The 25,110-nt window shown below is 38.2% G+C and overlaps 1 protein-coding gene across 8 annotated transcripts in view; it reads left to right on the top strand.

The window, feature by feature from the left end:
• Nucleotides 1–24,728, top strand: part of LOC133664436 (gap junction alpha-8 protein-like) — a 106,868-nt gene extending 82,140 nt beyond the window's left edge. For 6 of the 8 annotated variants that reach the window (XM_062069061.1, XM_062069060.1, XM_062069063.1 and 3 more), the window contains one exon: nt 21,875–24,728. In XM_062069061.1, the coding sequence (XP_061925045.1) occupies nt 21,875–23,149 (1,275 nt within the window). In that variant the 3' untranslated portion in view covers nt 23,150–24,728. Of the gene's footprint in view, nt 1–293; nt 546–21,211; nt 21,357–21,874 lie in introns of those variants that run through there. The other 2 variants (XM_062069059.1, XM_062069064.1) reach the window with 2 other exon arrangements.
• Nucleotides 24,729–25,110: the final 382 nt, after the last annotated feature.

Here is a 25,110-nt window from a genome sequence, read left to right as displayed (position 1 = left end):
AAGAACCACCTGTAATGATATCAAGTACAGGCACGTATCTAGTCGATACTACTATGATTACGTCGATATTTTTTGGCATCACATCTTCTTTTTTAAATTTTTTTATTTACGTTATGTTTATAAATGGGCAGCACGGTGGAAGAGGGGTTAGTGCAGGGGTCGGCAACCCGCGGCTCTAGAGCCGCATGCGGCTCTTTAGCGCCGCCCTAGTGGCTCTCTGGAGCTTTTTCAAAAATGTATGAAAAATTGAAAAAGATGAGGGGAAAAAATATATTTTTTGTTCTAATATGGTTTCTGTAGGATGACAAACATGACACAAACCTCCCTAATTGTTATAAATCACACTGTTTATATTAAACATGCTTCACTGATTCGAGTATTTGGCGAGCGCCGTTTTGTCCTACTAATTTTGGCGGTCCTTGAACTCACCGCCGTTTGTTTACATGTGTAACTTTCTCCGACTTTCTAGGACGTGTTTTATGCCACTTCTTTTTCTGTCTCATTTTGTCCACCAAACTGTTGACATTGTGCGTGAAGGCACAAAGGTGAGTTTTGTTGATGTTATTGACTTGTGTGGAGTGCTATTCAGACATATTTGGTCACTGCATTAATGCTAGCTAATCGATGCTAACATGCTATTTAGGCTAGCTATATGTACATATTGCATCATTATGCCTCATTTGTAGCTATATTTGAGGTCATTTGGTTTCCTTTAAGTCATCTTAATTCAATTTATATCTCATGACACACTATCTGTATGTAATATGGCTTTTAATTTTTTGCGGCTCCAGACAGATTTGTTTTTGTATTTTTGGTCCAATATGGCTCTTTCAACATTTTGGGTTGCCGACCCCTGGGTTAGTGCGTCTGCCTCACAATACGAAGGTGCTGAGTAGTCTGGGGTTCAATCCCAGGCTCCGGATCTTTCTGTGTGGAGTTTGCATGTTCTCCCCGTGACTGCGTGGGTTCCCTCCGGGTACTCCGGCTTCCTCCCACCTCCAAAAACATGCACCTGGGGATAGGTTGATTGGCAACACTAAATTGTCCCTAGTGTGTGAATGTGAGTGTGAATGTTGTCTGTCCATCTGTGTTGGCCCTGCGATGAGGTGGCGACTTGTCCAGGGTGTACCCCGCCTTCCGCCCGAATGCAGCTGAGATAGGCTCCAGCGCCCCCCGCGACCCCGAAGGGAATAAGCGGTAGAAAATGGATGGATGGATGTTTATAAACTCAGGAAATATGTCCATGGACACATGAGGACTTTGAATATGACCAATGTACGATCCTGTAACTACTTGGTATCAGATTGATACCCAAATGTGTGGTATCATCCAAAACTAATGTAAAGTATCAAACAACATTTTAACAGAAGTGTAGATAGAAAATGTTAAAAGAGAAAGTAAGCAGATATTACAAACCCTGTTTCCATATGAGTTGGGAAATTGTGTTAGATGTAAATATAAACGGAATACAATGATTTGCAAATCCTTTTCAACCCATATTCAGTTGAATGCACTACAAAGACAAGATATTTGATGTTCAAACTCATAAACTTTATTTATTTAAAAAAAATAATAATTAACTTAGAATTTCATGGCTGCAACACGTGCCAAAGTAGTTGGGAAAGGGCATGTTCACCACTGTGTTACATGGCCTTTCCTTTTAACAACACTCAGTAAACGTTTGGGAACTGAGGAGACACATTTTTTAAGCTTCTCAGGTGAAATTATTTCCCATTCTTGCTTGATGTACAGCTTAAGTTGTTCAACAGTCCGGAGGGCTCCGTTGTGGTATTTTAGGCTTCATAATGCGCCACACATTTTCAATGGGAGACAGGTCTGGACTACAGGCAGGCCAGTCTAGTACCCGCACTCTTTTACTATGAAGCCACGTTGATGTAACACGTGGCTTGGCATTGTCTTGCTGAAATAAGCAGGGGTGTCCATGATAACGTTGCTTGGATGGCAACATATGTTGCTCCAAAACCTGTATGTACCTTTCAGCATTAATGGCGCCTTCACAGATGTGTAAGTTACCCATGTCTTGGGCACTAATACACCCCCATACCATCACAGATGCTGGCTTTTCAACTTTGCGCCTATAACAATACGGATGGTTCTTTTCCTCTTTGGTCCAGAGGACACAACGTCCACAGTTTCCAAAAACAATTTGAAATGTGGACTCGTCAGACCACAGAACACTTTTCCACTTTGTATTAGTCCATCTTAGATGAGCTCAGCCCCAGCGAAGCCGACGCCGTTTCTGGGTGTTGTTGATAAACGGTTTTCGCCTTGCATAGGAGAATTTTAACTTGCACTTACAGATGTAACGACCAACTGTAGTTACTGACAGTGGGTTTCTGAAGTGTTCCTGAGCCCATGTGGTGATATCCTTTACACACTGATGTCGCTTGTTGATGCAGTACAGCCTGAAGGATCGAAGGTCACGGGCTTAGCTGCTTACGTGCAGTGATTTCTCCAGATTTTCTGAACCCTTTGAAGATATTACGGACCGTAGATGGTGTAATCCCTAAATTCCTTGCAATAGCTGGTTGAGAAAGGTTTTTCTTAAACTGTTCAACAATTTGCTCACGCATTTGTTGACAAAGTGGTGACCCTCGCCCTATCCTTGTTTGTGAATGACTGAGCATTTCATGGAATCTAATTTTATACCCAATCATGACACCCACCTGTTCCCAATTTGCCTGTTAACCTGTGGGATGTTCCAAATAAGTGTTTGATGAGCATTCCTCAACTTTATCAGTATTTATTGCCACCTTTCCGAACTTCTTTGTCACGTGTTGCTGGCATCAAATTCTAAAGTTAATGATTATTTGCAAAAAAAAAAAAGTTTATCAGTTTGAACATCAAATATGTTGTCTTTGTAGCATATTCAACTGAATATGGGTTGAAAATGATTTGCAAATCATTGTATTCCTTTTTTATTTACATCTAACACAATTTCCCAACTCATATGGAAACGGGGTTTGTAACAGTAAATGAACAAGTAGATTAGTAAATCATTTTCTACCACTTGCCCTTAATAATGTTGACAAAATAATAGAATGGAAAATGGCACAATATGTTATTGCATATATCTGCAGCTAAATTAGGAACCTTTGTTTGCTTACTTACTAATAAAAGACACGTTGTCTTGTATGTTCACTATTTTATTTAAGGACAAACTTGCAATAAGAAATATATGTTTAATGTACCGTAAGATTTTTTGTTAAAATAAAGCCAATAATGCAATTTTTTGTGGTCCCCTTTATTTAGAAAAGTAGCGAAAAGTATCAAAATAATTTTGGTACCGGTACCAACATATTGGTATCGGGACAACACTAGTTTGAATATAGGAAAATAAAACACTGTACTTTAATCAAGTGATTTTTTTTTTCGGCTTACCACTAGTGGTAGCACATTTTGAGAATCACTGATAAACACGATATACGATATAAATGATATCAATTTGGCAGACGATGAAGCTTTTAATACTATCGTGATAATGCATGTTGATGACCCATTATAAATGTGTTGCAAATTTGACGGCGACCGCATCCTCAACGCACTGTGGCGTCCTCCGATGTCCATCCAAAATGCACAGCTGCTTCAAAGTCGGCAATCGTCGCTTCCGTGGCAGCAAATAAAACGTTTTCTTACACGTATCATTATCACTGGAGGACAAGGAATAGCTCAACACTCTACACTACACACCGTAGGAGGATAAAATAAGCCTTGCTAACTGCAAAGATACAGCTATTTAATTTAAACAAAGGTGGGCGGATCGATACAAGTATCGACAGTAATGATACCAAGTGTGGTAGGACATAGCCGTAAAAACGCGTAGGCATGTTTCTTTAGACTAGCCAAATACTAATAAAGCCGTTTTAATCATTATCCTCTAGAGCAGGGGTGCCCAAACTTTTTGCCTCCAAGGGCCAAAGTGAAAATGTGCCATTAATCCGCCATTAAACACAGCATTTTATAGCATATAGCACGTATAGCAGCACCATGAGTGAAGCGTTCCAACCAGGGGTGTCCACAGTATAGCCGTAGCTAATTTTTAAACAGCCTGCATCACAATCGTTAGCATTTTAATGTTAGCATGCTAACTTTTTTTTTGCCAAGTTTAACTGGTGGGCTCGCTAGCAAGTTTCACTTAAAAAAAAAAACCGACAGGACTTTAGATAAAACTGTTTTAAGCAAATAAAAGATGTACATTCAAGGAAAACATTTAAAAAATGTTTGTGTATGACAATCTGACAATAAAATTCCATTAATGTCAAGATATCGTAGTCTTTTTCTTTTTTTATGTTATGTTAATTTGAGTAATGTAAGTATGTAATCTACTGTGATTAATTCACATTCAAAAGTGTGGTTAATCTCATTAAAAAGTTCATCATTTGACAGCATTAATATAAAAACTTGTTAGGGGACAAAAATGACACTAATTGGCCTAAATGTGGGGGGTAGTTGCAAATCTGTTGTCAGGCTCACTCGATTCCGGGAGGGACTGACTTATAAACTTAACATACTTTCCAATGTAATATAAGATAAAATATTGCTGTATTAGTTTATCAGTTAATGCAACAAGGGAAAAAAATGCATGTTTGTTTAATTGGATGCTCATCATTTATTACATAATATTAAAATCTATTCATGTTTCCTGGGCATAAAATAATTACAAACTAATTCTCAAGTTTCGAGGTGGTGGTTTCAGTTTCAGTTTATTTGGAACATGCATACGATACAAAGTAATGCATCACATATTTCCAGTTGTTTTATTACAGCATGTCCGAAAAGGAGTGGGAAGAAGCTGAGCTTATTTAAACCTACCCCTTTTCATACCATAGCAATTGTATCCAATTTCTTTGTTCTCTGTAACAAAACAGTGAATAAATAAATAATAAATAAATAATACACATAGTAAGTAAACAAATATTAATACAGAAATAATCTTTATCTAAAAAATTAATTAATACAAAATTAAATAAAAAAAGAGTTCAAGATGTTCATCATAATTCTTGTTCTGTGTACTTTGTGAACACTTTTGAACAGTCTCTTAAACTGAATCATGTTGGTGCTTTGTTTGATTTATTTGGTTAATCCAAAATAGTTTTAAAAGAAAATATTGAGATATGTTTTGATTAAAGTTATAACAACTGACCTGTGTAATAACTTTGAGTGAAGAATGCCACCTTTCAGCTTCTATTAAAAACGTGTATCCCATTAATACAATGGAATACAATACTACAAATGTGCACTTCATTCTGTAACTGTGTTACAAAAAAGATCAATTAGAATAATACATAATGTTGGATATAGAGAACATACAAACCCTTTATTTGTTAAATCACAATCATTGAAATTCAACAATTTGGTGCATTTGCAAACAGCTAAAATGATGTAGAAAGCAAACTATAACCTGCTACTCAAGAATGTACAACAATTCTTCTCAACAAAGGAGGAGAAATATAACCTTAGAGGAAAATCTCATTTAAAACATTTGTATGCTCGTACAACACTTAAAACCTTTAGTATATCAGTTTGTGGAATTAAATTAAGGAACGGATTAACCAAATAAATCAAACAAAGCACCAATATGATTCAGTTTAAGAGCCTGTTCAAACTACAAGTGTTCACAAAGTACACAGAGCAAGAATTATGAAGAACATCTTGAACCCTTTTTTTCCTTTTTATTGAGACAAAGATTATTTATGTATTTAATATTTGTATGCTTACTATGGTATATTATTTATTTATTATTTATTTGTTCACTGTTCTGTTACAGAGAACAAGGAAATTGGATAAAATTGCTATGGTATGAAAAGGAGTAGGATTAAATAAGCTCTGCTTCTTCCTACTCCTTTTCGGACGTGCTGTAATGAAACAACTGGAATTGTGTGATGCATTACATTGTATGGTATGCATGTTCCAAAATAAACTGAAACTGAACTGTATTTAAATTTTTTGAGTACCTTATAAACCTTAAATAATTGGACTGCAGCCTCTTAAAAGCAGCAGGTGGTGCTGTTTCTCTCTCGTGTATATGTGATATTTAATACAGAGCAGCAATTGTAAAATGAATATGTATTACATAAACTTGAATGAAAATCCTTGTAGTGAGATTTTACCGCACACAAACTGTACATCAGTCAAGACCGTGAGATGTCTTGTGATTGTAACAAGTCCATCCCACAAGTAAGATTCCACTGGCTTCCTGTCTTACAAAGGCCACTGCCAGCAGGAAGCTGGATCCGCAGACAGATTGCCCTACGATATGTTTGTTAGCGTGTTAGCATTCTGGTCAGCGGCCAGTAAGTGCCCTGCCTCGGAGGTCTAATCTGGCCTCGCGCCTCACTGCACGCGCTCAATAGGGTCCACGCCCTGCATCATGACATCATGTCTTTGTGTAAAATCCTAGTTCCATTCACGCGCCGCACTGTAGGGCTTAGCATCCAAACGTCCTCTATACCAACACGCAGCTCTTTAAAGGGAGTCCCAGTGGGTACGAGCAGAGGTCCAAACATGGCGGCTGTGCTCCTACAGTACACAACAACACATGGGCTTGCTTGCACGCCGGAAGAGAGGGTGGGATTTAGGCTTTTTTTTTTGGTTTTGTTCCTGAATTGAGAGGAGGATAACAGTTATCATTAGATTGGACAGCAAAACAACAATCGTTTGTCACACTGCAAAAACTGAAATCTAAGTAACATTAAATATCTCAAATAAGGATGATATTTGCTTATTTTCTGTCTGATAAGATCATTCTTCTCACTAAGCAGATTTTATGTTAGAGGGTTTTACTTGTTTTAAGGGTTTTGGACCTAAATTATCTCAGTAAGATATTAAAGCTTGTTGCTGAGATTTGATGACCTATATTGAGTAAAACATGCTTGAAACTAGAATATCAACTGATGCAAAACTGTGTCATTAACACTCACAAATGTAAAACTACTTTTGTAAAGCAATAATTTCTTACTTCAAGCATGAAAAAAAAAAATCATGATGCCGAGCGCATATCATTATGTCAAGATAATGGCACTAGCATTTACTTAATTTAAGAATATTTTTCAACATATTGAGCAAAAAGGTCTCTTTTTTTTCTACCAAGAAAAGTGCACTTGTTATTAGTGAGAATATACTTATTTTAAGGTATTTTTGGGTTCATTGAGGTTAGCTAATTTTACTTGTATTGGAAAGTTTTGACAAGCAGAATTTTCTTGTTCTATTGGCAGATAATTTTGCTTAGTTCAAATAAAATACTCATAATTTTTGTTATTTTTTTTCTTGTTTTTGAACACTGACTTTTTGCAGTGCATGACATGTGCATGCTGGCCGGCAACTTCCTGGGTCACGGTTCCGTCATGAGTCAAATAGCAAAAAGGAAAAAATTTAAAATTGTGCCAGTTCAGTTCAGTTCAGTTTCAGTTTATTTGGAACATGCATACAATACAATGTAATTCATCACATATTTCCAGTTGCTTCATTAAAGCACGTCCGAAAAGGAGTAGGAAGAAGCAGAGCTTATTTAATCCTAGCACTTTTCATACTATAGCAATTGTATCCAATTTCCTTGTTCTCTATAATAGAACAGTGAACAAATAAATAATAAATAAATAATATACCATAGTAAGCATACAAATATTAAATACATAAATAATATTTGTCTCAATAAAAACAAAGGAAAAAAATGTTTCAATATGTTCATTATAATTCTTTTTCTGTGTACTTTGTGAACACTTGTAGTTTGAACAGTCTCTTAAACTGAATTATACTGGTGTTTTGTTTGGTTAGTCCATCCATCCATTTTCTACCGCTTGTCCCTTTTGGGGTCACGGGGGGTGCTGGAGCCTATCTCAGCTGCATTCAAATCCGTTCCATGATTTAATTCCACATACAGATATGTTAAAGTACCAATGATTGTCACACACACACTAGGTGTGGTGAAATTTGTCCTCTGCATTTGACCCATCCCCTTGTTCACCCCCTGGGAGGTGAGGGGAGCAGTGGGCAGCGGCGGTGGCCACGCCCGGGAATCATTTTTGGTGATTTAACACCCAATTCCAACCCTTGATGCTGAGTGCCAAGCAGGGAGGTAATGGGTCCCATTTTTATAGTCTTTGGTATGACTCAGCCAGGGTTTGAACTCACAACCTACCGATCTCAGGGCGGACACTCTAACCACAAGGCCACTGAGTAGGTTTATATGCCAAAGGTTTTAAGTGTTGTATGACCATACAAATGTTTTAAATGAGATTTTCCTCTGAGGTTATATTTTTCCTCTTTTGTTGAGAAGAATTGTTGTACATTCTTGGGTAGCAGGTTATAGTTTGCTTTATACATAGTGTTTAGCTGTTTGCAAATGTACCAAATCGTTGAATTTCAATATTTGTGATTTAATAAATACATTTTCCCATGTTTGGGAAGGTTTGCCAACCGTCTTTTGAAAAACGGAATTGCCCCGTATTTAGAAACAAAAATATGCGTACCGTACACAAAATAGCTTGTGAATAGTCAGTGAAATGAATGAATGACAGGGTGCTTTACATGTATTCTTAGGTTAAAACGTATTCTCAGCCGTTTCCTGCTCTGTCACCATCAAGAGAATGAAATAGCAGAGTTCACCCAGTTTTCCGGTAAATCCTGGCGGTGTAATGGTACATGTGTGGGTTCTGGTGCAAACTAGCGTTGTAACGATACAAATATTTTGGTACCGATACTAAAAATATTTTGATTCGTTTCGGTACTTTTTTAAATAAAGGGGAACACAAAAAAAATTGCATTATTGGCTTTATTTTAACAAAAAATCTTAGGGTACATTAAACATATGTTTCTTATTGCAGTTAAGTCCTTAAATAAAATAGTGAAAATACAAGACAGCTTATCTTTTAGTTGTAAGTAAACAAACAAAGGCTCCTAATTAGTCTGCTGACATATGCAGTAACATATTGTGTCATTTATCATTCTATTATTTTGTCAACATTATCAAGGACAAGTGGTAGAAAATGAATTATTAATCTACTTGTTCATTTACTGTTAATATCTGCTTACTTTCTCTTTTAACATGTTCTGTCTACACTTCTGTTAAAATGTAATAATCACTTATTCTTCTGTTGTTTGATACTTTACATTAGTTTTGGATGACACCACAAATTTGGGTATCAATCCGATACCAAGTCGTAACAGAATCATACATTGGTCATATTCAAAGTCCTCATGTGTGCAGGGACATACAGTATTTCCTGAGTTTATAAACATAATGTAAATTAAAAAAAAACGAAAGAAGATGTTGCGGGACCCGGGACGTTTCAGAGGCGATATAGTACCGAAAATGATTCATCATTAGTATCGCGGTACTATACTAATACCGGTATACCGTACAACAATAGTGCGAACATTAAGCTAAATCATCATGCGATTCTTCCGCTGTGGAGAGCCCCTTACTGGAAAAAAACAAAAACGAGTATTTATTTTGTTCTGTTAATTCTGTTATGTTGTACTAAAAAATAAATAATTACAACTATGTGTTCCCCATGCATTTGTATTATTTCATTACATGCATCTAATTAAATTCAGGTTTTAGTCATATAGTATAAACATTACTTCACACTAATAGAAAAAGACTGGCCCTGCCAACTATGGACAGGTCAAATGCATGGGACTACATTAAATGAATAAATAAATATTGAAATAATGACTTAGATGTGTCCTTAATTCATTTAGTTGGAATTAAATACATACATTTACTATTATATATGTCACTAATGTATTTAATTTAACATTACATTTAATTATTTATTCACGTAATTAATTATTGATCATATATTTCATGGTTAACCTAATTATTTCATGATTAAATATTTGATTTAACGATCTAAATAACTATTGAATTCAGTATTTAATAATACATTGTATCATTGATCAAATCATTAAATAATGAAATCAATAATTAACTGAATTGTGAAATCACTTGTTAAATCATGAAATACCATTTTTAATCATTTCAAGATGTCATAATATATTTCACGATTCAACTAACTATTGAATTTGTATTATTTCATTAAATAATGAAATAATTAAATCAATAATTAGCTAAATTGTAAAATAATTCATTTAATCACCCACCTATCCATCAATTTCCTATACTGCTTATAACCACTATGGTCGCGGGTAAAGTGGATCCCATCCCAGCTGACTTCATAGGCGAGAGGCAGGGTGCACCCTAAAGTGGTTGCCAGCCACTCGCAGAATAAATCATGAAACAAATAATTTAATCGTGATAATTTAATTATTTCACAATTTAATTCATTATTGATTACATGATTTAGTAATTTTTTTAAATATTTTTTTAAATCATTAAATCAATAATTAATTAAATTGTAAAAGGTGCTGTTTGCAACTTCCTCACAGTTACATTCTTTTAAAGCAAAAAAATATAACAAGGACATTACCGCTAGCTTATGTTACCATAAGTGATTTAATAAAACACATTACACATTGTCTATATCAGTGTTTTTCAACCTTTTTTGAGACAAGGCACATTTTTTGCGTTGAAAAAATGCGGAGGCACACAACCAGCAGAAATCATTAAAAAACGAAACTCAGTTGACATTAAAAAGTCGTTGTCGCAAGTGTTGGATATGATTTTAAACCATAACCAATTATGCCTCACTATAGCTCTTGTCTCAGAGTAGGTGTACTGTCACCACCTGTCACATCACGCCGTGACTTATTTTGAGTTTTTTGCTGTTTTCCTGTGTGTAGGGTTTTAGTTCTTGTCTTGCACTCCTATTTTGGTGGCTTTTTCTCTTTTTTTGGTATTTTCCTGTAGCAGTTTCATGTCTTCCTTTGAGCTATATTTCCTGCATCTACTTGGTTTTAGCAATCAAGAATATTTCAGTTGTTTTTATCCTTCTTTGTGGGGACATTGTTGATTGTCATGTCATGTTCGGATGTACATTGTGGACGCCGTGTTTGCTCCACGGTAAGTTTTTGCTGTCGTCCAGCATTCTGTTTTTTGTTTACTTTGTAGCCAGTTCAGTTTTAGTTTTGTTCGTTTTGTTCTGCACAGCCATCCCTAAGCTACAATGTCTTTTCTTAGGGGCACTCACCTTTTGTTTATTTTTGGTTCAAGCATTAGACACCTTTTTACCTGCACCCTGCCTCCCGCTGTTTCCAACATTTACAAAGCAATTAGATACCGGCTGCCACCTACTGATATGAAAGAGTATTACACGGTTACTCTGCCGAGCTCTAGACAGCACAGACACTCAACAACAACACATCATTTGCAGACTATAATTACTGGTTTGCAAAAAATATTTTTAACCCAAGTAGGTGAAATTAGATCATCTCCCACGGCACACCAGACTGTATCTCACGGCACACTAGTGTGCCACGGCACAGTGGTTGAAAAATAATGGTCTATATGTTGCACAATTACAAAATGTCCATCCATCCATCCATCCATTTTCTACCGCTTGTCCCTTTTGGGGTAACGGGGGGTGCTGGAGCCTATCTCAGCTGCATTCGGGCGGAAGGCGGGGTACACCCTGGACAAGTCGCCCCCTGTATGTGATAAAAAAGTTTTACTGGCCCGAATAAAATGATTGGTGTTTACGGCGGTCACTCACACGGTCTCGTCTACACGTGCGCGCAGGAAGCGCCTGCACACACACAAAAACAGTTCAAGAGAAGCAACAAACAATTTGCTCATATTAGCTACTAACACCTAAATCTAATGCGCGTGCATGTGTTACGTATGTATGTAATTACGTCACTACGTACGAGAAGCCGTGACAGGGCGGTATATACTGTGGAAAATCCATTGGAAAGGTGGCGTTTTGAATCATAAAACAATTCATTTGATTATGATGATTTAATTATTTCACGGATCTAACTAATTATTGATTTCATTATTTCATTTAGTGATTGAATGAATGAACTATATTTATATAGCGCTTTTTCACAATTGTCTCAAAGCGCTTTTACACTGGAAATCCCATACATTCAAGCTTGGTGGTAAGCTCATTTGTACCAGCGTGGGTGGCAATGACAAGAAGGTGGGTGAAGTGTCTTGCCCAAGGACACAACGGATGACGGAGGCTGGAATCAAATCCCAAACCCTTAAGTTTCTCTAATTACTGAGCGACTTGATGGATTTATTTATTTATGAAAATCTATAATGAATTAAATGTAATTTTAGATGAATGAATAACACATTTATGTATTTATTTACAATTACCGTACTTCATTTCAGTAATTATTTTAAAAATGTCTTTATTAATTTATTTTTTTCTCTTTTTTATTGTTAAGGGAGTTGGTGACCGTTATCATTAAGAATGATGTAAGGCGTTTAGACTAGTTGGACCAGACTTTTCCATTCTGACTTACAAGAATGACAAAAGAAAATAACATAATAAAATAAAAGTGACAAAAAAATTGTGGATTGTATTTTGTAGTGTTTTAATGGCGTAAAATGGCAGGACTCAGTGGTGTGCCGTTAGGGCCAGCAAGGCCTTCTCTGCTGGCCTAACATAAATCATGATTATAGATTAATAAAAGTTCATTTTAATCTACCTTCCATAAAGTATTCATCATATCCTCTTCATGTCTTATTAAGCTCCAGTATTGCTTCTTTTTAACGTTAGAGATTTTATCCAATCAGAATTCAGGTAGCTTTTGCCAGCGCTGTATGAATTCTGCCAGGTAAACAGTTGATAGACAGTTGCGATAGCCAATCAGATCACGAGTTGTTGACGGTAGCCCATCGAGGTAGCCTTACGCTAAACGTGACTGTGATTGGATTTTCACATGTCCCTCCCAAGTGAGAATCCAATCACAAGTTCTAATTTGCGAAAAGCAGGAAGGGGCCAACAGAGAAATCATCGGTTCTCACTTTTTTAACTCACAAAGAAAAAGTTTAAATTATTTATTTATTCATTTTTCCACATTTAATATGTTCTTTACAAATATTTACATTTTGACAGTACCACGTAAGGTATGTTTTAAAAGCTGATGCGGGTTCATTGATTTTTAAATGTGCCGAAATATAGTCTGTTTTGTACAAGTGCAAGTTTCTGTATAGCATTTCTCCAGCCGTGGTCATGTGGTGACACAAATTATGGTATTTTCAGGGGTATTTATTTAAGTCGGACTAAGTAGGACATCACTGAAGGCCTAGGTGGGAAACGCACAGCCCGCCACTGGCAGGACTGTACCATTTGTGATTTTTGACAAAAGGGAACAGTTCACTCATAACTTGTTTTTTATGTTAACTATTCTCTATTTTCGGGTAATTTTGCGTTATTTGCGTCAAAGTGTCCAAATATTATTTTGATTTGATTTTGAAATAGCACAGTAAATGTGTGGGATCATACTTGGAGAGTAATAAAGTGCAGGCATTAAGAGGCGGACTTGGGTCGCACAAACCAATGACGTCACACTGGGAAGTAGATGCTATTGGCTAATGACAGTCAATATGGGCGGGGCTTAACTAAATGGGTAAAATGCTGAAACCTTTTCAAATATGAGTAATTGCAGTACTGTATAGAACTATAGACTAAACAGAATACATAAAGACAACTAAAATATATTATTTTGTATTCAGTACTAATTCAGTATTCAATATGAACCCATCCATCCATCCATTTTCTACCGCTTGTCCCTTTTGGGGTCGAAATCAGGAGTACACACACACTCTCATTCAGGCATCATAAACAAACATTTTCTCCTGGTGAGCTGTAACCATCTGACCAAGCGGCCAAACAGGAACGCTTCAGCAATGGTGGACATTCCTCACATTCCAGCTAATATGATGATACACAGACACACACACACACACACACACACACACACACACACACACACACACACACACACACACACACACACACACACACACACACACACACACACGCGCGCGTGTGTGAAAAGTGACACACACTTTTACAACCTAAATACTGTATACTTAGTGGGACGGACTAGAGACAATTTTATAAGCAATTATCGACGTCCGACAATTAACCTGTCCAAGTTGCCTGGTAACTTCGTAGTATCAGAAGTGGGACACTGCCTGTGTGGGTAATTAAACAAGTATTTTGAGCTGGGACTAAGTACAGTATGTACAGTATGTAGTTTAACACCTGACCCTCATTTCTCTTGTCTTGTTGTATTGAAATCACACATGCAGTGACTGAAATGCCTCACTTTTCTAGGGTTCTGTACAAAAGACACAAAATGCTAACTCAAAAAGTGGCCCAAGCAAAGAAAATCTTGGGCATCCCTTCATTAATAATTAATGATGTACTTGTGACATGTGTACAGTGGTACCTATGTTTTTGTTAATAAAAAGATCCAACAAAAAAATAATTATACAAAAACCAAAGCTATTTTTCTCACTAAAAAAATAACATAAATCCAGGTAATTTTCCCCAGACATTTGAAATATTAACACAAAATAAAATTCATGGAGAATAATTACACTTTTACATGCAGGCACAGGCGAATTAGTCATCTGGTGGCCTAGGGCAAACCTGGTCATTGCAGCCTTACTCATAACAAAAACATGATAATTCACCATTTTGTGAGACGCTTCTGTGCCAGCTGCACATTTAAGTTGGCGAGACTAATCTAATTATGCTTTTACTGTAATTGGTAGAAAATTAAAGGGGAACTGCACTTTTTTTGGAATTTAGCCTAAACATGGCGATGGATGGTGTTTTTTTTTTTTTAATGCATTCTAACTCGTAAATAAACATAAATAAAAGTCTGCTTACAGCGGAGCCATTGGGAGGTCCTCTATTTCGCTCATAAAACCAAATAAATAACCATTCAAAAACCGCCAACAATACTCCATTTACATTTTGTGACTTGAATATTACCCAAATATTATCAATAATGTGTATTATAAGCGCTAACGAAGATAAACTATTTATAGCGGCACCGTGATCACGAGCTTGTGTACCAATGTTGACGTGACCGACTAATCAGATGCTTCCTCGTTTCCTTGCTGGTCAAACTTTATTCTAGATCATAAATCATGCATCTCACCCAGATAGTAGAAAAACAAGGACGTATTCCGACAAGTTGGTACACTTTGACAGCCAATTTAGACCAGGAAATGTTGAGAAAGAGACTGAAAGACGCTTGGTTCCACCCCCCCTTTGTCTTTGCGAGGATTATGAGTCATTCTTCATCTAAATGGGAATACATGAACATCCTAGAAGTCGGCATCTTAATGACAGCAGACATTGTACAGAAAGTGATGTTTTATTATGTTTGTTGGCGCTCATGAAGTCTGGAGTGAGGAATAATCAGTGACGAAAAGAAAGCAAACGTGATGCATTTTTGAAATGACTGCTTCAAATGAGCAAAATACGTAAATATAAAATATTATAAATGTGCCCGTTACTACATTACATATACACTTACATCATGTACATATATAAAACCTTAATGGAGGTGTTTGGATGTTTTTTTAAGGGCTTTATTGGCAGAATAGAGCGGCTCTCATAGTCTCCATTGTAAGCTGACTTTTGATCGCATTTATTTAATATTTAGAATGCATTAAAAAAATACCTCGTCATGTCTTTCATAATGATTATTGTTTATTGTTTATTGTTTATTGAATGGATCCCCATTAGCTGACGCCAAGGCGACTGCTCGTCTTCCTGGGGTCCATATAGGAGCATACAAAATTAAAATACAAAGAATACATGCATTACCAGACATTGTACAATGGAAAAATACAACATAAGATAAAAAGCTAGTTAAAACCAGTATTAAAATTCACGTCATGTGGGCAGCTGCAATAGGTGTATCTTCAAAGCTGTCTTGAATGACAATTTACTTTGTGAGAGATTAATGTGAGATGGCAACCCATTCCAGAATGATGTACATCTATACATGACTGTATGTTTGAGGAAATTGGTCCTGGGAGCAGGAAGTGTCAAATAGCCATTGCTGGCATTCCTAGTGCCATGAATATGTGTGTTAGTTGATTTTAAAAACTGTTTGTAAAAGTAATTATGAACGATAGGACAAAAAAAAAAGTGCAGCTCCCCTTTAAGAACATCAAGAAACATTTAATAAAATGCAAGCAATTTTTCGTGGATCATTATTTTGTAAGCGCAGTTGACACATTATTGTGAAGGCCGAAAATGTGTTTGACTGGTGGGAAAAAGAGAGCTCTCGATGGTGGCCACGTTTGAATGAGATGAGACTGTTAAATCCAAAAAAAGTTCCTCACGAGTTCCTACCTGCTGAGCTTGCACTGCATCTTACCAGACCTTCAGTTACAATAGTTTACTATTTCGAGCAATTTAAGAGGGTCATATTAGATTTTTTTTCTACTTTTAAAAATCTTCCCTGTGGTCTACATAACATGTAAGGGTGGTGCTTTGGTCAAAATAGTGCATTGATTTTTATTTTACAGACCATCTTCAAACCGCTTTCTAACTGTCTCTTCAGAATGCGTCGTTTTGTGGGTGGTCTTATTTACATGCCAAAGCCCTCCTTTTTAGTGCTTCCATATCGAGTTTACTGACAGATATAAGTTAAAACTCAACGCTCCTTTTTATTAGAAATGGCAACAGCGGAGGATTTTAGCATGCATGTCCATGTACGAGCCAGTCTGCCCCACAACAAGAGAATAGAGAAAAATAGGAAACGTCTTGACTGCAACTTCTGAATGAAAATGTCGGACTCGCGCAAAGCTCTATGTGTAAACCTCTACCATATATGGAGATATCCGCTGACGTAACTAAGCCAAAATACATCACCAGTGTCTCAATTTCCAAAAGGCTTGTTTGGAAAGAGGCAAAAGTGTCAAGACTTGGTCTGTGGCGTGGTTTGTTCTCCCGTGGTGCAAAGGAATTGGACCAAACGTGGCGTGCAGGTGAGGACATGTTTAATATATTAACTCAAAAAGGCTCAAAAAGGGGATAAACAAAAAGCGCTCACAGCGGAGGAAAAAAACTTGACTATGAAAACAAAAGGCGCGCACAATGGCGGAAGTACAAAACTACACTATGAAAACAAAACACTAGCACAAAGGCAAAAAACTATGAACAATAACAAAAACTTACTTGGCATGAGAACAGGACATGACAAAGAACAGCATGGATCATGAGCGTGAACAGAGTGGCAGGAGTGAATGTGATGTCGCCAGGACGAACAACAGAAACAGAAAAGCTTATATAGTGACATGATCAGTGAAAACAGGTGCGTGACTCTAACCGTGAACAGGTGCGTGACATGACAATGTGAACCAGTTGAAACTAATGGTTGCTATGGTGACAAAGCAAGGGAGTGAAGACAAGAACTAAAAAGTGTCCAAAAACCAAGCAAAACAAAAACATGATCAACACAGACATGACAAAAAGTGTTTTAATAATATATCGGCCACGTCTCCATGGTTTGGATTCACATTTTCGAGAGTTATGGGGATCCCAAATACACACAAGAAAAAAGTTGGTTTTAAAAAATAGGACCCCTTTAATACTTACATGTTTTTATTGAAAATCATCACACTCCACTTGCACCCTGCACTGACAGAAGCTCTTTCTGTGTTAACATTCAGTGTCACTGAGAAAAATGTTGACACCTTGGGAAGTTTTCCTTTCTTCTTGCCTTCATCTTTATAAAAACCTCTCATAACAGGTGTGTTTTGATCCGTCCCCCGGAATCAAGTCTGCGCATGTGTAGTAACATGTAATAGTCCATTGCATAAGAAGGGAGCGGATGAAGAGCTGTCAAAAACGATCATGATTGATCAAGCCTGTTTTTGTATTTTGAAATGCACAAATTAAGACCAAAAACAAATTGTTTTAAATAGAACAAAACTTTATCAACTGTTATTTTATGAAATGTTGGAAAGCTCAGGGCCATATGATAACAGCAACACTACCAATATATGAAAACCGAAACAAACGTTTGGCTAAAATTTTTGTTGAAAACTAAATGATACAAAAGGTGGCGAGTATGAAAACCAAGATTTATACAAGTAATCTTTCACAATGAATAAACAATTGCAAAGTATTCCAATAATTGTCTACAGGGTTAAAATAAAAGATTGTCTGTTCAAGATTTTTTTTTTTATGCTGCCGATTCCGATACCAATTATCTATGAGTAAGATCGGCTGATACCAATACCGATACCGATGTATTAACTGTACATTTTTAAAGTACCAGTAGAATGAAAAATAAATTGACTTTATATGCTTAATTTTGTTTCACTGTATCTATTAAACCATATCCAATTGTATTTACAAAGTTTGTGAATATACCGTCTAAACATCACGAAATGCCACAATTTCAGACAGCCATTTTGAATATTTTGCTCCGAAATATCGTTGAAGTTAAAGTACCAATGATTGTCACACACACACGAGGTGTGGCGAAATTATTCTCTGCATTTGACCCATCACCCTTGTTCACCCCCTGGGAGGTGAGGGGAGCAGTGGGCAGCAGCGGTGCCGCGTTCGGGAATCATTTTTGGTGATTTAACCCCCAATTCCAACCCTTGATGCTGAGTGCATTTTAGCAATTTCCATAGATTCAAGGTCAGATGACATATCAACAGATCAGTCATACTGGAAATATGCGAAAAATGGAAAGAGATGTGCTGTCTATTGTTCACAATCCTTTTGTAAGAAGAGAACAAATATGATTAGCTTTTTTTATGCAATCAAAATCGTAAATAAATAGCTAACAATTAAGTCAACAAATCGAGGGTCCTCTATTGTGCCCATAAGACCCTCTACAAAACATTCAGAAACTGCCAACAATATTCCATTTACATGTCGTGACTTGAAAATTAACCAAATATGAACGATATTGTTATTACAAACGCCAATGCAGACGGACTATTTTAACAGCACATTGATAGCAGTATGATAATGCTAGCTTACGCTGCTATTGTAGACACACTGAGCCGACGGCTGCTTCCGCTTTGTCTCAAACTTGGTAAAAGTAAATTGTAGATTATAATTCATGCATCTCTCACCTGGTAGTAGACACATGTGGCCATGGACCAAGAGGGTGGTCGACTGAGACGTCCCCTGAGATGATGGAAAATTCGCTAGTTGCAGCAACATGTTTCAAACCCTTCTTGAGGATTGTTATGGATTTTTCATCCAAACAGGATTATACGAGCGTCCCGTTGGTGGGCATCTCAGCAAGAGTGGAAATTGTACTGTAAGTGTTTGTTTTATTATGGTTTATTATGGTTAGTTTGTAGGTGTAGCACGTAATGATGCTGCTATAGTGTCACAATAAAGCTATGTCCGTTTAGCACTTCTAAAACTTATTGCTCACTCTCCTTGTGTTCGGGCTCAAAGATATAAGGTTTATAATATATAATAATATTTCCCAAAGTAATCTTTGTTGGCGTTCATAAAGTCTGTTTGATTAGCATTGTTGTTAATTAGGGAAGGGATCTCTGGTTCCTAACTCTACGTCACAGATCACGTGACTGGCTTGCTCATTTACATTCAAAATGGCTCGAAAAGCTCTGTGACATAGATATTCTTATGATCATATCTATTTACTCGCAAACTTTGTGTCTTAGTGTCATAAATCAGATATATAATAAAAGCTTCAATATAGAGGCAACTTGTTTTTCCATTCTACTAGTTTTTAAATGTATTTATGGTGACTGCTGTTGACAATTTCATCATCAACAAAATATTTAAACTGTTTACTTATTCTATTCTTTACATATAATTGTTCAATCAAAACAAAGTCAGTATAGTACATAATAACTACGTATTTTTCGGACTATAAGTCGCAGTTTTTTTCATAGTTTGGCCGGGGGTGAGACTTATACTCAGGAGTGACTTATGTGTGAAATTATTAACACATTATCGTAAAATATCAAATAATATTATTTAGCTCATTCACGTAAGAGACTAGACGTATAAGATTTAATCGGATTTAGCGATTAGGAGTGACAGATTGTTTGGTAAACGTATAGCATGTGCTATATGTTATAGTTATTTGAATGACTCTTACCATAATATGCTACGTTAACATACCAGGCACGTTCTCAGTTGGTTATTTATGCGTCATATAACATACACTTATTCAGCCTGTTGTTCACTTTTCTTTATTTATTTTAAATTGCCTTTCCAATGTCTATTCTTGGTGTTGGGTTTTATCAAATACATTTCCCCAAAAAATGTGACTTATACTCCAGTGCGACTTATATAAGTTTTTTTCCTTCTTTGTTATGCATTTTCAGCCGGTGCGACTTATACTCCGGAGCGACTTATACTCCGAAAAATACGGTAAACAGAAGTCAAAAATTACTATCTGCAACTCGTTTACATAAATTTTGCCCTAAAAGTCCTCCTGTCTCCAGGAAATTGTTTCCCAAGTTTGTAAACATTAACAAAAACAATAAGAACAAAAGATTTTGAGAAAATGAAAATATCGATCTGATTACTCCTGCATTGATATGCGCAATGTTTTTTCAAGCTCGGTTAGCAAAGGTCCTGGCTTTCGCTCATTGTGTAACATGTTTAGCCTCATACTCCAGTGATTATGTTACTTAAGATACTAAAAAATGCAGTTTATTTGCCGTAATGGAGGTGATTATTATCAGTCTAGAGGAGCGGTTCTACACTGTTTATGGAGATACATGATTCGCTGCTCGTCACTTTTCAGCCAGAGGGGATTGGTGTTTGTGACCGGCATTAAAAAGCCTTAATCGACATTAATCACATACTTTTTCACGAAAAATTGTCTGACACTGATCGGTGGCCGATGGATCTTCACATTTCTAGTTAAAACAGTTAATAGTTAAAATAGTTTTATAGTATTTCAAATACTAGAAATGTGTACATATGATTGAAGACCTACTTGATATATTTCTACTAATATCCATTGTGCACTTATCACAGGAGCTAGTCCACTCGCCGTTATCCCTATGACTCCTGTAACTTTTGGAAAGGCAGCACAGCCGTAGGCTTGGCAGCTCCATCCGCTGCATTTCAACATGCTCGACGTGCGAGGAAGTTAGTCCGGACCGTGGTGGACCCAGTGCCCCAGCATCCATGCTGCTGTGGAAGCCTGAGGCCTACTCCCCATACATCCCCGCTCCAGCTCTGTTGTTGATCCTATTGTCTTCTCTGCGTCACCACACGTCGCCCCGGCAAATAAAGGCCGTCTGGCTCCAAGCTTAAACATCGCAGCAAACTCAAAACCAACCATCAGAGCCGATTCATTCACATCTGCTCAGTGGGGCGACAAGGACAGGGCTTTAGGTGGGAAAGAGGGCAGAAAAAAGTTCACTTTTCCCTGCCGGGTGCCAAGAGAACGGGACGGGACTCAACTTCGAGGGAGCCGCAGCTGTGGCAAGTTGCCCATTTTGTTACATTTAAGTTAGCATATGGAAGATCGGACTGCTGTTTTTTCTCGCTTTTAGCTCCTGTTGTTGTGGTTTGTTTTACCAAAACGGCTGAGGATGTACATTTGGCTGTTTGCTAGTCATGTTTATGGCGTTAATGGCGTTTCCCGAGACAGCCAACGCTGCGGTTGATACAAGCTAATTTTATACTGTACATATATTCTGTCAAGAACTGGACTAGAACTTTGAAAGCTATATATACTATAGTTTAGAATGAGTATATTACTAAAAGAACGGAGTGTAGTGAACTAGTATCAAATCAACAGCGCTATCATCAGTCCGTACAATTTTTCAAATTTCAGTCGCGTTATTTCTGTCAAGTTTTTCACATTTTCTTACGTTTGACAACCCCATGTGTCGCCCCCCCCCCCACCCCACCCCTCCCCTTGTCCGGCCTGCCTACCCCACCCTCCCTGGCCTTCTGCACCCTCCACGTCCCTCCCTACCCCACCCTTCATTCTGCAGTGCTACGGACCGATCATGGGTGACTGGAGCTTTCTGGGAAACATTTTAGAGGAAGTCAACGAGCACTCCACAGTGATCGGCAGGGTGTGGCTCACGGTGCTCTTCATCTTCCGCATCCTCATCCTGGGCACGGCGGCGGAGTTCGTGTGGGGCGACGAGCAGTCCGACTATGTGTGCAACACGCAGCAACCCGGCTGTGAGAACGTGTGCTACGACGAGGCCTTCCCCATTTCACACATCCGCCTGTGGGTTCTGCAGATCATTTTTGTGTCCACGCCGTCTCTGGTGTACGTGGGCCATGCCGTGCACCACGTGCACATGGAGGAGAAGCGCAAGGAGCGCGAGGAAGCCGAACTTAGCCGGCAACAGGAGCTGAGCGAGGAGAGACTGCCGCTGGCACCCGATCAGGGAAGCGTCCGCACCACTAAAGAGACCAGCACCAAAGGAAGCAAAAAGTTCCGACTGGAGGGCACCTTGCTGAGGACCTACATCTGTCATATCATTTTCAAGACACTCTTTGAGGTGGGCTTTGTGGTGGGCCAGTACTTCCTGTACGGCTTCCGCATCCTGCCGCTGTACAAATGCAGCCGCTGGCCCTGCCCTAACACCGTGGACTGCTTTGTGTCTCGTCCAACAGAGAAAACTGTCTTCATCATCTTCATGTTGGCCGTAGCTTGCGTCTCGCTCTTCCTCAACTTTGTGGAAATCAGCCACCTGGGCCTCAAGAAGATCCGCTTTGTTTTCCGCAAGCCGGCCCCCGCTCCGGCACAGGGCGAGGGGTCGGCCCCCTTGACGCTTGGGAAGAGCCTACCCCCCTTGGCCGTGTCTTCGCTGCAGAGGGCCAAAGGTTACAGGCGATTGGACGAGGAGAAAGTTCCCCCCATAACGCATCTCTACCCGCTGGCCGAAGTGGGCATGGAGGCCGGAAGGGGCGCGCCGCCATTCCACGGGCTGGAGGAGAAGGCGGAGGAGGATGAAGAGCTGCCCATGGGGGACGTTCCCAAAGCCTACGACGAGAGTCTGCCCTCCTATGCCCAGACCACAGAGACCGGAGGGGTGACATTGCATCAGGTGGATGGGGCAGAGGAGGCGCAGCCGACGGGGGTGGAGGGTGGAGAGTGGCAGGGTGCCGACACAGAGGTCCAGGGAGTGGTCACCAGGGAGGGAGAAAACACGGCCCAGGCGGGGAGGAAGGCATCGATAGAGGACAGCAGACCTCTGAGCCGGCTGAGCCAAGTTAGCAGTAAGGCCAGGTCGGACGACCTCACCGTATGAACCTGTGAGGGCGACCCATGCATGTACCACTGTACCACACCAACACATCTGCAGAAGAGCACACACACTTACTCACATTATAGAAAACCAACAGAGCCGGTTTGGGCCTTAATTAAAATTATTGGCGATTGAATATAGGGGAATTGCCTATTGTGGGCAATGGAATGCCATTCCGGAACTAAGGTGTCCTGTCCTTCCAATTTAAAGTAGTCTCAAAACTATTCATTCATTTAAATAATAACAATTTAAAATACTTCTTAAAAAATATTTTTGGACTAGCGAGTGTCTGTGAAATATTTTAAAAAGTGTGTTTTTGGTATTCAAATGAAAGGTGGACATGTTTTTACTTTACATAAAAAAACATGTTCCGTTTTTAAGTAACATCTTTTTTTATCGAAAGGTTTTAATCACATATGATGGAGGGTTAGACATTTTTACACAGTTTTAAAGTTTTAAGGAGAGAGTTCTAGTATAATTGTGTGTCTTTGCTGTAGTTCATTCCCATTTCATTCAATCACTGCCATAATGCAAACAAACCAGTGCCTACTTAGACATTTTTATACGCAGCTTTTGGACTTTAAAAAGAAAAGTCAAATTTTCGGTTGTTTTTTTGCACATAGAGATGTTCACACTGTGCAAGGCTTTTTACAACCGTGCATCTATCAGGGTGCAATCATCTCATGTTTATATTTATAAAGTAGTGAGGAAATGACCACATGTCTGATGGTCTTTTTCAATGTCTCTTGTCATAGACTGCGATGCCATTCGGAAGAGAGTGTGTATATACATAGGACACATTTTGCCCTATTAGAGGATGAACTATAGAGCCCCCGCAGGCCAAATCCACTCTCTTTTTGCTCTGTACAAACAGGCATCCGGGTGATAAAGATCGTGCCCCGTCAGCACAAAGTATTGTTGGGAGGCGGGACAATAAAAGAAAACGATGGCCATCAATGAAAACAAGCATCCTTAACCTGGCTTGTGGGGAGAAGAACAGAGAGGAAAATACTTAACAATTACCCCGAGCAAGTGTACATAGCCCCTATGTCATTGTCTCATAATGTATATAATTAGCAACTTCTATGTTTTATGTCACAATGTCAGAACATATCTAAATGGTGCCATTATTCATACGCATTATTTCTTTACACCATATTTTTGTGCCTTTATGAGAAAAATATTTAAACATATACATGATCAACCTCTGAGGATCTTGGAATTTCACATGCAAACCCCCACAGATTCATTCAAGCAGGAGCAACAAACACATTACACCTCTTGCAGGGCAGCTTTGATCCCCCTTTTTCTAATTCTACTCTTGTAGCCCATAATAATGCAAAGAGCAAAATGAGTGATCCCATCTTGTTACAAGGTACTTGTTTACACCTATAAAAGTGACATGTGACTGCTAATGTATGTGTTGACTGTTGCATTACTTGTTATGTTTGAAGGAAGACATGATCAATCTTTGGAGGAAAAAAAGAGCGAGAGAGAAAAAAAAAAAACATTTTTACTAACTTGTAGTCTTCACTGGTGATAGTTGTGTAGTATCTTCTTTTTAAACGCAATGATAATAAAAACAATCACACGTGGTCATTATGTGTTGCCTTTCTATGCACACACAAACACTGCATACCACTCCTTCAATATTCATATGTGTTTAAGGGATGTGTCTAATACTGACAACATATACAAGAACAAGGAGGAAATTCAAATTGTGATGTAAAATGTAAGGCAAGTACCAGCAGAGGTCACTGTAATTCCACTTTCCCTGAAGCCCATTTCAGAGTCCATTGAGAACATACAGTATATTTATAGGTCATTTTTAATATATACATTAAAGTTAAAGTTCCACTGATAGTCACACACACACTAGGTGTGGTGAAATTACCCTCTGCATTTGACCCATCCCCTTGGTACACCCCCTAGGAGGTGAGGGGAGCAGTGAGCAGCAGCGGTGG

This window comes from Entelurus aequoreus, linkage group LG14 (assembly GCF_033978785.1).
Source record: "Entelurus aequoreus isolate RoL-2023_Sb linkage group LG14, RoL_Eaeq_v1.1, whole genome shotgun sequence".
In the NCBI taxonomy this organism is placed as follows: Eukaryota; Metazoa; Chordata; class Actinopteri; order Syngnathiformes; family Syngnathidae; genus Entelurus; species Entelurus aequoreus.
The sequence above is the reverse complement of the archived record's forward strand: the minus strand, read 5'-3'. Positions and strand labels throughout refer to the sequence as shown.